The sequence below is a fragment of the Tupaia chinensis genome, unplaced genomic scaffold (genome assembly GCF_000334495.1).
Source record: "Tupaia chinensis unplaced genomic scaffold, TupChi_1.0 Scaffold000078_1, whole genome shotgun sequence".
Lineage (NCBI taxonomy): Eukaryota > Metazoa > Chordata > Mammalia > Scandentia > Tupaiidae > Tupaia > Tupaia belangeri.
The window spans coordinates 7,394,449-7,410,337 of NW_006159539.1; the positions used below are offsets into that span (position 1 = coordinate 7,394,449).

The 15,889-nt window shown below is 48.0% G+C and overlaps 1 protein-coding gene across 1 annotated transcript in view; it reads left to right on the forward strand.

The window, feature by feature from the left end:
• The first annotated feature begins 11,295 nt into the window (after positions 1-11,295).
• SLCO3A1 (solute carrier organic anion transporter family member 3A1) overlaps positions 11,296-15,889 on the forward strand; it is a 293,297-nt gene continuing 288,703 nt past the window's right edge. Inside the window, exons 1-2 of the mRNA XM_027769252.1 lie at positions 11,296-11,394; positions 14,232-14,697. Of these exons, the coding sequence (XP_027625053.1) occupies positions 11,296-11,394; positions 14,232-14,697 (565 nt within the window). The remainder of the gene's footprint in view (positions 11,395-14,231; positions 14,698-15,889) is intronic.

Consider the following 15,889-nt stretch of genomic DNA (forward strand, 5'->3'; position numbering starts at 1 on the left):
CTTGGAGAGCTTATTGAGGACCCATGTGGCTGATCTTGCTTTAAAATTTCTACTTATCCTATTCATCTATTGTTCACGCCAACTAGGAGCACAGCTTCAGGGTAATTGAGGTGGATTTCCATGTTCATTTGTCATTGTGGATTGCTGTCTGTACTGACAGCATCACTCAGTGCGGGGTTCACATTCTACTCCAAACAAAGTAAACGCCCTCCCATTTTGAGACTGCTGGCTGCACAGCCAGCCCTGCTTCGTGGAACTGCAGTGCCAGCCTGCATGGAGGGGTGTAGGAGGGAGGGCAAGAATCAAATTCCCACTGCTCTTACTCTGGGTTCACAAGTTTTTCATGACAAATGCTCCTCAATTTGTTGTATGCATTTAGTCAGTTTCCCGTGTCTTGAGATGGTTGTTTGGGTGCTTGATAGTATTTATTTTTCCAGTTTTATTACTGTTCTTTGAGTTAGATTTGATAAAGCTTCTCACAGTTATTCCAGCTCCATCAACCCTTCTCACCTCTAGAGAGGAAAACTTGTGTGCCAATTAAAAGTATGGATACCAGGCTGCCTGGGCTTAAATCCCAGCTGTGTGTTTGCAAGATGCAAGACGTGGGCAGATGCCACAGTCTCTGTGCCTCTGTTTTGTCATCTGTAAATTGGGAATATTAATACTACACATCTAGTAGGGTTACTGTAAGAATGGAATGGATTAATCCACAAAGAGTGATAGGAGCAGTGCTTGGCACTATAAACGTTAACCTGTTCTACTGGTCTGTGAGTGTAGGAACTGTGTCTTATTTAGCACGTTAACCCCATTCCATCATTCTTGGCTTGGTGCCCTGCACATAGTCAGCTCATCTGACCCCCATATCATCTTCACTGAGTGATGCTTGACATTCAGAGGAAATGAAGGCAGCTCTCAGAGCAAATGCAGGTTCAAGGAGGAAAGACTGCTGGGGACTCAAGGAACAGTTGGCTTGGGGCCTTGTTTAGACTACAGGTTAGTCTGTGTGTTTTTTCTCTCATCTTTAGGAATGCTCTTTTAGAATGTCCAGTGCTGCTCACATGCCACATTGTTTTTTTTTTTTTTTTTTAATTGGCATAAGGAGTGTGCACTTGCCAAAGAGAGAGCGTGCCCCTCAAGGGGCATGATCGCACTGTAGTTGCTTCTCCTCTATTTTATCATCCTTTTGGGATCTTGAGCATGCATGCGTATGTGCCCCCTATGTTTTTCAAGCTGTCAAGACTGGGATTCGAACCACCACAGGCCATGTGGGATCAGTTCCTTTAACCACTGGTCAATGAGTCAGTCTTGCCTTAATGAGATTGAGACCTAGTCTGTACACTTGCATTTCCAAGTAGTAAGCTGTCTTACTCACAATGGAGCAGGACCAAACTGTGATATGTCTAATCTTTTTCTATCATGGGAGGAAATAGAACTGGACCGAGTATTGCAATATATCCCTGTTACAGGTGTGAGAGCCTGCACACACTACATGTTTTTTGCCCTTCCAGTTCTGCCCAGGGGACTGCGGGGATAGGCTCGATCCCACAATATGTACTTCAGCAGTTATGCCTGTTGTTCCTGTGGTCAGTCAGTGAGTGTCTTAGATGAAGCTGAGGATGCTTTGTGACCGAGCTATGTGAGAAAAGGCAGCAGAAGGGTTAAGGCCAGAGTAGGGCAGTGATCTGGTGTACGCAGATTGAGGAAGATGAACTCTTACTGCGTGCAGCTGTTCTTTTCATTACTCTGACACTAACGTTAGACTTATTTTTCTGAAAGCTTTTGAATGCTGCACATAGTTGGGTGCTGTTTTGTTCTGATTTGTGCTTATCTTACACATGGGTGTGCAAGCTTTGGTAACTGTCTTACAATTTTTTTAAGAGTGATTTTTTGCTATAGAGGTATGAGCTCACTGGAAAGACAGAGAAAAAATGAGAAATCACCCCCTGGGGGTAGGGGTGGCCACACCACAATCCTTTTTCCTCCATTCTCCTCTCAGGAGATTGGTCATGCGCATACATGTGCCTGGCATGAGTTTTTAGCCACTGGGTCTGGGGCTCAAACCGTGGTCACTTACATGGAAGTCCAGCGACGTAAGCATTACACTATCTCCTTGTCCTCCATCTTATTTTCTTATCAGCTTATTTGTGAAGTTCATTTCCTAGAGAGGATATAATGAGGTGGAAGTGGATTATCTTGGTACTTAGGACTTAACCCTGTCTGTCTTGTGGCTTGATCTTGTGGAATTTATATACCATAATTTTGTGCCCTTGATGGTTTGTAAGCTGCACGCTCCAATGGAATTCTAAGTATAACTCAAATTGTAGAAGGGAAAATAAATGAAATGCTTGTGTTTAGCTCTGACATCCCACAACATTTCTCTAGCATGGCTGAAGGTTTGGGTCTGAGATTCCTGGCAAGCAAAGCAAAAAGGGAAACAGAACTATAATCACATGATATAGTGGCCTTTGGTTGGGGATATCTATGGTAAGGGAAATAATAAAATTGGCTTCCAGGAGAAGCAGAGATTTTTCTAGCACTTAATTGGAAACATATTTCTTATCAACCTTAAATCAGTGTTTGAGAGAGAGAGTTTGTATTTATGCCCCAAAAGATGCTTAGTTAAAAAAGCAAAAACCAAATAAAAAGGTTCTATAGGAAAGGGAGAGCCAGCAAGAGGCATGGTGGTTAAGGTGCTGGATCCCACATGGACAACTCCACAGTTCAATTCCTGGACCTGAAGACTTGGAAAACACTCTGGGTTCATGTGCATGTGTGCCCCAAATCCCAAGCAGAGAATGGAGGAGAAGGGCTTTTTGTGTGACTATTTGCCATGGGAGAAGTGATTTCTCACTTTCCTCCCCTCTCTCTGTTTCTCTTCAGCAAGCACATATGCCCTGTGGCAATTAAAAAGAAATAAAAAAAAGAGAAGAGAGTTTCAGGAAATGTTGCCTAATATATATGTTGATGGATGACTGACAATGAATGTTGCCATTCAGAAACTCATTAGTCATAAGTCTTTTAGTAAAGAAACCTGTTTACCATTGTTTAACCCAGAGATTTCAGAATCACACACGATGGACTTCAGATTTCTTTCCCTCCCTCTATAACTTGTAGCAATAATAGAGTTTTTGTGGAGCTTGGTTGGTTTGGTTACCAGTGGTGTGGAGCTATCTCTACTTGCCCAAGCATCCCATTGACTATCACCACAGGGTAAAAGGGGGCAGGGGGCACAGCACGTGGTCACTCGGTGCCACGGGACTAGTGGGATGGGTTCCAGTCCCGGCTCTTCCACTCGCTTGCTGAGGGACAGCATCGAGTAAGTTGCCATCTCGGGGTGGACGTCTCCTTTGTAGAGCCGGGCTAGTAACAGTATTGACCTCAGGGAATCACACTCAGGGCCTAGCCTAAGTAGTTAGTGGGTGTTCAGTCTGGTTATCATACTGTCACCCCCATTCCAGAGTGTGTCCTGACGCCACTCGCCTCCCCCACTGCTGAGTACAAACCAGCAATGCTCTGTCTTTGGGTGCTGTGTGCCTCTTTATTCTGCTGGACAGAAGCTTGGTTCCTCTCTCTGCCTGAGCCTCCCAGCTGGGGTTATAGGTGCGTGCCACCTACAATCTTTCACACAGGGTCTTGCTATGCTCCCCAGGCCAGACTGGAGCTTGTGACTCTCCTGCCTCAGCCACCCCAAGTCACTGCGTTATAGATACATGCCACTGTACCCAGCCTTTTGGTTGGACAGGGAATTGAACCCAGGCCTCCCAGGTGGTCCCAGTCTGCAGAGTGGTGTTTGGGTCTTATATCAGAGGTCCCCAACCCCCAGGCCATGGGCTGGGGCTGATCTGCTTGACCCCTCAGTGGGGGATGGGCAGCAAGGGAGGCTTCCTCTGTGTTTGCAGCTGCTCCCCATCACTGCACTACCGCCTGGGCTCCCCCCTCCTGTTGGATCAGCAGGGGTACTGGATTCTCTCTCATGGGGACATGAACCCTGTTGTTGCACGAATATTTCATTGAATATTGCAGTGCAGACATGGAAATGGGGTGCGTGGTGGATGTGGTGTGCCTGGGTCATCCGGGAACCCCTCTCCCCAGCTCTACCCCAGCCTGCTACCCTGGGCCCCCTCCTGTCCTTGGAGGGATTATCTTCCATGAATCTGGTCCCTGGGGCTGGGAATGGTGGGGACTGCTGCTCTATACATGTTTGCTGAAATGCTGGAGAAATCATTTCACTTCCATTGTTGATGTTTCTCTAGTAAAACCAGCCTAGTACTATGCAGACTGGGAGGTGAAAGAATACCTCAAGTTGTTGTGTAAAAGGTGTTAGCAAACTATTAAGAGTAGTCAGCCTGCTGCAAAAACATCTGGTAATGACGTTCAAGTGCAGGTACTGAGTGGGAGGGAATTCTAGGACAGGAGTCTGCTTTTCTGGAATGTTCCACAGAGCTACAGAATCAGATCGGTGGTGAGATTTACAAGTAGGAAGCAGTTACATTTAGAGGTTGTTAAAGAAGAGAATCATAAAATGTTATACTTGCTCTTAGAATTAATTGGAGAACATTAAACCTCTCTAAATAGAAGGACGAATTAAAAAAATTGCCTCTGTTGTAGTTTAGGGCCATTTAGGGAAGGGAATAGGTGAGAGATGAAGGCAGCTAAGAAATGGGATGTAGAGGGTAAAGTGATCTGGGAAAGATGCCAATAATGAAACAGAAAAATGCACGGCATGGCAGAAACAGACCAGTGAGGTCTCCTTCCTCGGGAGAGCCCGGCTAAGACTCACTTTCAAACCAGGTGATCAGAGAAGATGACAGTGCTCTCGTTAAAGACCCAACTACAGGGACCAGCAGGTGGTACAGTAGTTAACACACTGGATTCCCACATGGCTGACTATGGTTTGAGTCCTGGACGTAAAAGCTTGAATATCATTCCGGGTGTGTGTGTGCGTGCATGCTCAAAATCCCAAGAGGAACATGGAGAAGGGATTGTAGCATGGCCATCCTCTTAGGTGATTGCTCACTTTCCCTCTCTCTGTCTCTCTCTAGCAAGCACACACAACCTATGACAAAAACCTTAAGAAAAAAAACTAGCTACAGAGAGGTCTGGCAGCTCTCAGGATCCAGCCGCATGGAAGGGCAGAGCCACTCTGCATATTCACAGTCCCAGGCAGGACGGTGGTTACAGTGACAACCACATGTAGAGTATTTCTGTCTCACTTGAACCTCAGGACAAGCAGTGATGGTAGAATCATCCTCTCCACGTCATAGACAAGTAAAAGGAGTTGCAGGGCTGTTACATGCCTGGCCTAAGGTTCCCCAGTTAGTGGGAGACTCTCTAAATCTCACGCATTCTCCTCTGCACACACCCCCTCCCCACAACACACATGATGATGGTTTTGGAGAGGGCTGGAGGCCATCCACTATCTCAGAGATTCCCCTTGTGATGCTTACTGTGCTTCATAAATAAAAATGATACTGAGATTACACCCACGTACTCTGTGAGCATGATACAGGGTGAATCATCCCACCAGATATTAAGTGGCCTTGACTGTTGATAGTGTCTCTTGCCGTTGTCGACTCTTGGGTCGGGTGGGTGCATGCACTGTTGCCACTACAGTGACAAGAGGCTGCTCCCATGCAGTCTTTTCTTCCCTGCTTCTGCAAAGCTTGCACTCTGAAAGTCATGTGTGAATGCATTTGGGGTTCTTTTTCTCCAGTGCCCTAAATGACTTGCTCTGAGGAGCTGTTGTTTAGATGGAAAAACAAACAAACAAAAAAACACATAGCATTGGTGTGGTTGCTTCATCATAGGGAAATTATTTCTGACCATATGCGGATAAGCCCTTTCTCCACACTTTAAGACGACAGTCCTGGGGCCAACAGGGGTCATGGTGATTAGGGTGCTGGATTCTCACATGGCTGAATCGGTTTGAATCAGCCAGTTCCCAGACCCAGCAGTGTGAAAAATCACACCAAGCAGGTATGCGTGTTTGCCCCAAACCCTCAGACAAGACTGTTGTAGCATGCCTATCCCCCCAGGGTGTGATTTCTCAGTTTCCCTATCTCCCTGTCTCTGTTTCTCTCTTTCTGGAGAGTGCACATACTCTATAGCAAAACTAGGAAAAAAAAAAAAGAAAGCGCTCATACTTGAATTCCATTTCCTGTGAACTATGTGAGGTTCCCCATGTATTAGTGTGTCTTAGGCTGTTGGTTTTGGATTGGTTCTTCCTGCTACCACCAGATTGCAAACTCCTACAGGGCAGGGAGTGTTTCCTAGTGTTTCTTGTGCCTCCCACAGAGCAGGCACTCAGGTGTGTGGGATGGCAATCGAAGCTGTGGAAAGTCTAGCACAGCACACACGCCAATGATGTGGCTAGCATTTTAACGCACACCCACTGTGCCGGCTGCTCCGCTACGTGACCTCATTCATGGTCACAGAAGCAAGTATTGGGATCCCCTCTGCACGGGTGTGGAAACAGGCTCAGAGAATTTGACCTGGTGGGAACTCAGGCCTCCTCTGCTTCAAAGCTACACCCGTATACCAGACTGTACTGTTGTAACATCAGGGCACACACACTCCATTAGCACGCACACAGGTGCACCTGTGTGTGCACAGCTCCACCTGCCCACATATAAACATCACCTGGGGAGCTCTGAAAATGCAGATGCCCGAGGCCACCTCTTACGGTTGATGCCAGAGTCTTGGTGGTAGAGGATGGCGGATGGCGGGTGGGCAGGCGGTGGTGTTTTTCTGAAGCTCCCAAGGTGACTCTGTCCAGGTCCACTGGCCACTCCCAGGTCAGAGTAAGCAAGAGCCTCTGAGAGAACACCTGAGGACAGTCCTGAGTTTCTGCTGCCACATAGAACTGGGATTCTTTTTTTTGGAGAGATTTTCACTGTAGGGCGTGTGCGCTCGCCAGACAGACAGAGACATAGAGACAGAAAGCGAGAAATCACCCCCCAGAGGGGATGGTCACGCCGCAATCCCTTCTCCTCCATTCTCCTCTCGGGATCTTGGGCACGCACACACGCACCCAGCGTGAGTTTTAAGCCACTGGGTCCGGGACACGAACCGCGGTCGACTACGTGGGAGTCCAGCGACATAGCCATTACGCTAACTGCTGGTTCCCAGAACTGGGATTCTTGTGAAGTGCTTGTCTGCTCCCCTTGCCTCTGGTCGACTCCTTCTGTAGGTGAGGAAGGGCTCCTGGGTACCTGGCCGTGGTCGCTGATACCGCCTGTCTTAATGGCATTTACAACAACCTGCTCTGAAGTTCTCCCTTTTGGGCTGAGGCGTCATGAGCCTGACTCATGCACTCTAAGAGTGAGTCTCTCCAAATGCCACCCGCCACAGCCCACACGAGAAGAGAGTGTCTTATTGAACTGGAAATGAGAGGGAGGTATTTCAGTTTGTATCTCACTTTAGAAAGAAAATTGTTCAGTTTTTTCCAGGGGGTAGGCTTGCTGAGAGAAAGTCCAATAGATCAAACGTTCTCCAGGTGAGGTCTCTGATCAGCAGTTTCAGCCTCACTTGAGAGCTTCTTAGAAATGCAGATTCTCAGCGCCTGCCACACACCTGCAGAATCTACTAGAATGCAGGGGTTGGAGCCCAGTGTGATGTCTTCCAGGGGTGATTTTGCTGCCAGTCCAGGTTGAAAGAACCAGGCTCCCTTGGGGATAGTACGCACTTCATGCCTGGGTGGCCACTGGGCACAGAGACTCTGGGGGTTTTTATCAAACCGCAGACTCCTGAGCCTCATTTAGGGTTTGAGATGTACATTTTTAATAAGCACTCCAGGAGCTTCTGAAATGCAAGCCGATTTTCTTTTGAATCACAGTAGTAGAGCCCTAGATAAATACTACTTTCTTTCAGTAATAACCTTGTGTCCACTTGGCCCAGGGGAAGGCACTTCCTCTTCTCTTTTCCTCCTGGAGTTGGTCTCTAATTATCAAGACGTTTTCCATTAGTCCCGTTAGCCATTAAGTAAAGACCGCCATTCTCTTTTAGTGCGCATCTTCCTCGTGGCTGGACGGTTCACTGCCACATAAAAGCCACAAGTGGGTTTTACGGCCTCATGAATACATAATAAGTCCATCTTCTCAAAATTGTGTTTTAAGTGAGTGAAGACATTAGCCTCTGATCTAATTGATCGGCAAAGCCCCATTTCAGCATGTTGGTGTCACCTAACTGTTAATCCAGACAGGCATGGCCGAGGCCAACAAGAGGCCATAGGTCAAGCGGGGACAGACAGACCCTGCTGCTTCCTGTCACCTCTGTGGGCGGCTCTCCAAAGAGCAGGTTCGAGCCAGAACCAGAGCTGCAGGTGCAGGCATTCTCTGTCACTAGAAGAGCTGATTATTTTTTTGTTATGCCCACAGCTGTCTCTGTCCCCACCACTCTTATCTGTCACCGTAAATGTGCACACCTGCATGATATTTTATGACGGGGCACACCTGCTGACAAGGAGTGGTCGTCACGTTTCAGATTTGCTTTCTAGAATGGGGGTCATTAAGTTCTCCTGGCAGAAATGAAAGATGGTTTCCGTTCTGACCCTGCTGCCTCCTTTGTTCCCCTCCTGCCCCTTGGTGGAGGTCTCTGGGCTGTTTGAGGTCATGTTGTCATACACAGGCGACCCTGTGCAGGCGAGTCCCTGCTATTTTCTGCGTTTGGCTTCTTTGGGGCACCTTTCAAGACCTGGCATAAAGGCCTGAGTGGAGACTCAGCACCTGCCAGGTCTTTGGGCTGCCTGCCCGTTTGCCTCCACACTAACCTTTTTCATCGTGTTTAGTCATCACGTTTATTTGTGTTACAAAGGAAATGAGTGAAGGCTGCTCCTATGACCTAGAGGTTAAGTGAGCTGGATTCCACGTAGCTAACTGTGGTTCCAATCCTGGCCCTGGTGGCTTGAAAAACACATTGCGTGCACGCGTGTGTGTATGCCCCAAATCTCGACAGGATGGCGAAATGGACAAGAAGCGATTGCGGCATGACTATACCCTGTCGAGGGGTACTTTCTCCCTCTGGGTCTTTCTTTGGCAGGATATGTGCTGTCTAGCAATTAAAAAAATAATAATAAAGAGAAAAGGAAATGAGTGAATAAGTAAATTGGATGTACATTTTTAATAAGCACTCCAGGAGCTTCTGAAATGCAAGCCGATTTTCTTTTGAATCACAGTAGTAGAGCCCTAGATAAATACTACTTTCTTTCAGTAATAACCTTGTGTCCACTTGGCCCAGGGGAAGGCACTTCCTCTTCTCTTTTCCTCCTGGAGTTGGTCTCTAATTATCAAGACGTTTTCCATTAGTCCCGTTAGCCATTAAGTAAAGACCGCCATTCTCTTTTAGTGCGCATCTTCCTCGTGGCTGGACGGTTCACTGCCACATAAAAGCCACAAGTGGGTTTTACGGCCTCATGAATACATAATAAGTCCATCTTCTCAAAATTGTGTTTTAAGTGAGTGAAGACATTAGCCTCTGATCTAATTGATCGGCAAAGCCCCATTTCAGCATGTTGGTGTCACCTAACTGTTAATCCAGACAGGCATGGCCGAGGCCAACAAGAGGCCATAGGTCAAGCGGGGACAGACAGACCCTGCTGCTTCCTGTCACCTCTGTGGGCGGCTCTCCAAAGAGCAGGTTCGAGCCAGAACCAGAGCTGCAGGTGCAGGCATTCTCTGTCACTAGAAGAGCTGATTATTTTTTTGTTATGCCCACAGCTGTCTCTGTCCCCACCACTCTTATCTGTCACCGTAAATGTGCACACCTGCATGATATTTTATGACGGGGCACACCTGCTGACAAGGAGTGGTCGTCACGTTTCAGATTTGCTTTCTAGAATGGGGGTCATTAAGTTCTCCTGGCAGAAATGAAAGACGGTTTCCGTTCTGACCCTGCTGCCTCCTTTGTTCCCCTCCTGCCCCTTGGTGGAGGTCTCTGGGCTGTTTGAGGTCATGTTGTCATACACAGGCGACCCTGTGCAGGCGAGTCCCTGCTATTTTCTGCGTTTGGCTTCTTTGGGGCACCTTTCAAGACCTGGCATAAAGGCCTGAGTGGAGACTCAGCACCTGCCAGGTCTTTGGGCTGCCTGCCCGTTTGCCTCCACACTAACCTTTTTCATCGTGTTTAGTCATCACGTTTATTTGTGTTACAAAGGAAATGAGTGAAGGCTGCTCCTATGACCTAGAGGTTAAGTGAGCTGGATTCCACGTAGCTAACTGTGGTTCCAATCCTGGCCCTGGTGGCTTGAAAAACACATTGCGTGCACGCGTGTGTGTATGCCCCAAATCTCGACAGGATGGCGAAATGGACAAGAAGCGATTGCGGCATGACTACACCCTGTCGAGGGGTACTTTCTCCCTCTGGGTCTTTCTTTGGCAGGATATGTGCTGTCTAGCAATTAAAAAAATAATAATAAAGAGAAAAGGAAATGAGTGAATAAGTAAATTGTTTTTTACTTGCCCAGGCCTTTCAGATAGAACTTGTTTGAGAGTAATTAGAAAGCCACTTGAAAGAGTCCAAGACTAACGATACTTCTTTTCTCAGCAGATGCAAGTACAGCACTTGGCATTTGAAAAGTTAGAACCCAACCACATCAGTAGGACCGAGCGAGCTGTGAGCTGGCTTTGACTTGAGTAGCACGGAGCACACAGGAATCCAAACCCTGTGCACAGAGGAAGCTCACACTGCTCTGGGGAGCTTGCCAAGAGGGTTCCCAGTAATACTGTGTTGGCCATGTGCTTGGCCTCCGTAACATCACCTGGGGCCCAGACTGTTCCCCAGAACCCACTGAATCCAAAACTCCAGGATGGGGTCAAGTACCTGAAATTTCTGGTGCTCTCAAATGTTTCCGATCTGTAGGTAGGGTTGAGAAGGGCTCAAGGAATCTGGTTAAGTGTGTGTGGTTGATAGGAGTCAAAGATGAACACATGCTATCCTGCACTTAAAGAAAAAAAAAAGATTTTTGCTGTAGGGTGTGTGAGCTCACTGTAGATAGATGTAGAGAAAGGAAAGTGAGAGATTATCCCCCCTCCCCAGGGGGGAATGTCCACACCACAATTCCTGATCCTCCAGGCTCCTTTTGGGATTTGGGGCATGCATGCACACATATCCAGTGTTTTCTTCAAGTTTTGAACCATCATGTGGGATCCAGTGCTTTAACCACCATGCCACCTGCTGGCCCTATTGTATCCCCCCCCCAACCGTCCCGTCCCATTACTTATCCATGAGAGACAGACAGACAGGAACACCCAAAAGGGTCCCCACACTGCAACCCAGCCCCATTTTCATTGGGCCCAGATCATGGGTGTGTGCATGCACAAAGAGACCCAGGGACCCTCCCATGTGGTCCAGACAGGCAAGTGCGGCACCACCACTGGCCCCTGCACCGTTCTCTTGACGGTAACGATATGCAGAAGAGAGGCAGGCAAATCATCCCAGGTGTCCGTTTGTGTGTGTGCACTGACGACATGTGTGGATATGTAGAGAGGTCGGGTGCACGGCTTTCACAGCCATGGACATATATATACATTTGGACGAAGGCTAAATTCACATGACTGTCCTTGTCCTTTCGTAGCAGACACATACAGTTGGTCAGCACACTCAGCCTAGTCTCCTTGAAATGTAACTGGCCCTAAAATGCCTCTCCCGTTTTCCCTGCTCATTTCCTTTGCCCCATATTGACTTGGGCCTCTTCCCCTCCCTATCCCAGTAGCAGCCCAGCTGTCTTTTCTGCAGGCTTTCGTTCCTCTATTACTCCGTCATCCACTCACCACACCTGGTGTGACTCTTACGCTCTTTGAAACCTTTGATGTTCCTTGGTGCCCACAGATCAATGATGATGGTGATAGTATTCTAGCTATTCCTTTTCTAGGGTTTACACGTGTATGTCATTTATTCCCGGCACCAGCTCTGTGTGGTAGCAATCTGACCCCCTACTTGTAGGTGGGGAGGCTAAAACAGAATACCATGGCCAAGGTCACCCTGAATCGGGATAGACCCAGGCTTTCTGACCCCGGAGTCTTAGATTTACACCTTTCTGCTTCACTCATGTGATGGACGGAGATGCTAGGATTTCTACCACACAGAATCAAGGCTAGGAGAGGTTTAGTAACTTGACCAAGGTCACAGAGCTGATTGAAGAAATCGTAGCAGGGATTCAAACCTGGTTTTCCTCACTCCGTGGTATGCATTCTTTGTGCCACACTGCATGGGGTTGTCTAAACTCACCATGATGGCATCTGTGGCTTTTGATAATCTCTCCCCAACCCACCTGTCCAGCTAGCTGGGTTTGATTCCATCTTTATGTCACTCCTCCAACATTTGTTCATGCTGGTCCCTTTTGCCTGAAGTGCTCTTTCCTGCCCAGCCAGGGCCTTGGACAGCTGTCAGATCTCCCATGGCAGGCCCTGTGGTATGGATCACGTAATACCCTGTGAACAGCAGGAGAGGGAGGCAGCCCATCTTCCGTCCTGTCCCCCTCAGGAAGCCCTGCAGTAATGCATTTCCTCTCAGCTCCCCTAGGGGGATGCCAGTGTCCATCATGAATGCCACCCCGGTCACATTGTCTTACGGTTGGGGTGTGTCTACTTACTTTCCTGCAAGCTGGCATCTGGAGGCCAGGTGTCATCTCTACTTCATTTTCCTTTTTTTTTTTTTGTCCCCCTCAGTTTATTTCTCTCTTTCATGAAAGCGGTGGGAGGAAAGAAAGAGAGAAGCATTTTGAGCAAGGTCTAACGCTATGATTTCCACTCCCCCACCTCAGCCTTCCAGCCAGCTGGGATCATGGCATTGTACAAGTTGACCTTAGAACTGAACCTGGATTTTCCATACGGGTCCAGCTTCACTTGAGTGTTGGGTTACCACTTACCACGATACCAGTCCTCTTTCATATTTTTCTATATTTTTGTGTATCTAGGACACAAGCAGATGTTTAGTAAAATGTGTTAAATATGTGACAGATGGGAATACAGAGGTGGGGCACACCACCAAAATATTTGGTGCCAGGGGCCTTGGCAAAGCTGTATTTCTGGAACAATCAGGGATGTATTTACCTGATAGAAACCTGTGTGGTGTGGACGTTTCTAGAAGGAAGCAAAGAGCTAATGATTATCCTTTGAGCTTCGCCATTTTGCCTCTGAGGTTTTTGTTAGATCGCTGTTATTCTTTAGGAAGGTACCTTTATGTAAGGAGCCCTTGGCTAGACGGCCCTCCCCGTGGACTTTATACATAGCATATATATTTGGGAGTGCGTGCCAGCTGTGGACTTAAGGATGTATAGGGCTCAGGGGCTCTCAGTGGTGGAGGCCTGTGGGTGGGGGAGATAGAGATTCTGAAGAGATTCTCTATAGATACAGATTCTGTAGGATGCACATTGGTAACAAGAAAAATGTCCGTGCTGCTGGGTAACTCCTTCACTTGTCAAACCAGGGTTATAACACTGCTAAACGTTTTTCTGATTCTTCAGATTTAAACCAATTTGCACAGGGCCCAGCAGGTGGCATGCTGGTTACAGCGGCTGGACACCCACAAGTCTGGCTGTAGTTTGAGTCCTGGACCTGGCAACTTGCTTTCTCACTTTTCTCTTTCTCTCTTTCTCTCTCACTCACTCTCTTGTCGATTTTAAAAATAAAATAATGACAATAAAATTAAATAAAAATAAAATGAAAAATATTATAAACCAATTTGCACAGGGCCCAGCAGGTGGCATGCTGGTTACAGCGGCTGGACACCCACAAGTCTGGCTGTAGTTTGAGTCCTGGACCTGGCAACTTGCTTTCTCACTTTTCTCTTTCTCTCTTTCTCTCTCACTCACTCTCTTGTCGATTTTAAAAATAAAATAATGACAATAAAATTAAATAAAAATAAAATGAAAAATATTATAAACCAATTTGCACAGGGCCCAGCAGGTGGCATGCTGGTTACAGCGGCTGGACACCCACAAGTCTGGCTGTAGTTTGAGTCCTGGACCTGGCAACTTGCTTTCTCACTTTTCTCTTTCTCTCTTTCTCTCTCACTCACTCTCTTGTCGATTTTAAAAATAAAATAATGACAATAAAATTAAATAAAAATAAAATGAAAAATATTATAAACCAATTTGCACAGCTACCTGGGCTGGTGCTAATGCCAGGTGTGAGGTCTGGGCAGGGGCGAGGTTCCCGAGGTTCCTGTGGCGGTCCCCTCCCCACCCCCACCGTCTTTCTTTGGATTGGCTGTGAGATTTCCTTTCGCCCTTCTAGGTGAGCGTCCTGACCACTCTGGAGCGCAGATTCAACTTGCAGAGCGCCGACGTGGGTGTGATCGCCAGCAGCTTCGAGATCGGGAACCTCGCGCTGATCCTCTTCGTGAGCTACTTCGGGGCGCGCGGGCACCGGCCCCGCCTGATCGGCTGTGGTGGCATTGTCATGGCCCTGGGCGCGCTGCTGTCGGCGCTGCCCGAGTTCCTGACCCACCAGTACAAGTACGAGGCTGGCGAAATCCGCTGGGGCGCCGAGGGCCGCGACGTCTGTGCCGCCAATGGCTCCGGAGGTGATGAGGGGCCTGACCCTGACCTCATCTGCCGCAACCGGACAGCCACCAACATGATGTACTTGCTGCTCATTGGGGCCCAGGTGCTCCTGGGCATCGGTGCTACCCCCGTGCAGCCCCTGGGGGTCTCCTACATCGACGACCACGTGCGGAGGAAGGACTCCTCGCTCTACATAGGTAGGAGCCGCCTGGGCTGTGTGTTAATTGCTACAGATGTATGTTGAGCATGGCTGGAAAGGTGGGGTTGTGAGCTTTGATTTTGCCAGAGTGCGGAGTCTAAGATCTGGCTGCCGGACTTTTGAAAAATACTGATACCTCCTGCAGAAATTTCGTTGTAGTCGGACAGGGCTGCAACCCAGGTGCAGAGCATTAATTCAGAGATTCCCCAGGGGTGATTATCATTTGCAGCAGAATTTGAGCTCCACCTGGCTGGAGCAGTAGTCAGCCTGGAATGACAAGACATGGCTGGGAGGAGATTGACAAAGATCTGTTTTGGTGTGCGTGTGGACTTTGGGCGCTCTGGCAGTCGATGCCAGCATATGTGTGGGGTGCACATTGGAAATTCCCACTTTGAAGAATCACAGTGATCTCTTGCCATTGTTCTAGTCCGACTCAGTGTTAGAGGTGATTTGATTGCATTGGCCGTATTTGATATGATTCAGAATTGGCCAGTTCTGGTCATTTTTCAGTAATGAGGGGGTATGCACAGAGATGGGATATTTGTAAAGAAAGTATGTGTGCATTTTTCAGAATTATGTTGCATTTTTATAGTTTCTGATATTTTATACCAGAAGGATGGAAGCTGCTTGCAGGTCTAGAATTAAAAAGTATCTAAGTGGCAAGTTGCTTGTGTCTAAAGGTGTCCTCGGTAGCTGCTGAGGGCCCTGCCTCGTGGCGGTTTGTAGGGTGAGGGCTGGGCTGGGGCATGTCTCCATCCCTTGTTTGCTGAGCATCATTTCACCTCCCACAACCTGTTGGAGTTTCTGACACATCCCCAGGCCTTGAGTGCTAAGCTTGGAAAAAACTACCTCTACTTTGGGAAAGGAGGTACCTCCTGAAAGCAGCTTGCTGTGAGGTTTAAAGTTAATTGCAATACGAGGGCTTACATTAAAATAGACCTTTGAGGGAACCAGCAGTTGGCGTAATGGCTATGTCGCTGGATTCCCACGTAGTCGACCGCGGTTCGTGTCCCGGACCCGGTGGCTTAAAACTCACGCCGGACGCGTGTGCGTGCGTGCCCAAGATCCCGAGAGGAGAATGGAGGAGAAGGGATTGCGGCGTGACCATCCCCCCTGGGGGGTGATTTCTCGCTTTCTGTCTCTATGTCTCTCTCTGTCTGTCTGGCGAGCGCACGCGCCCTATAGCGAAA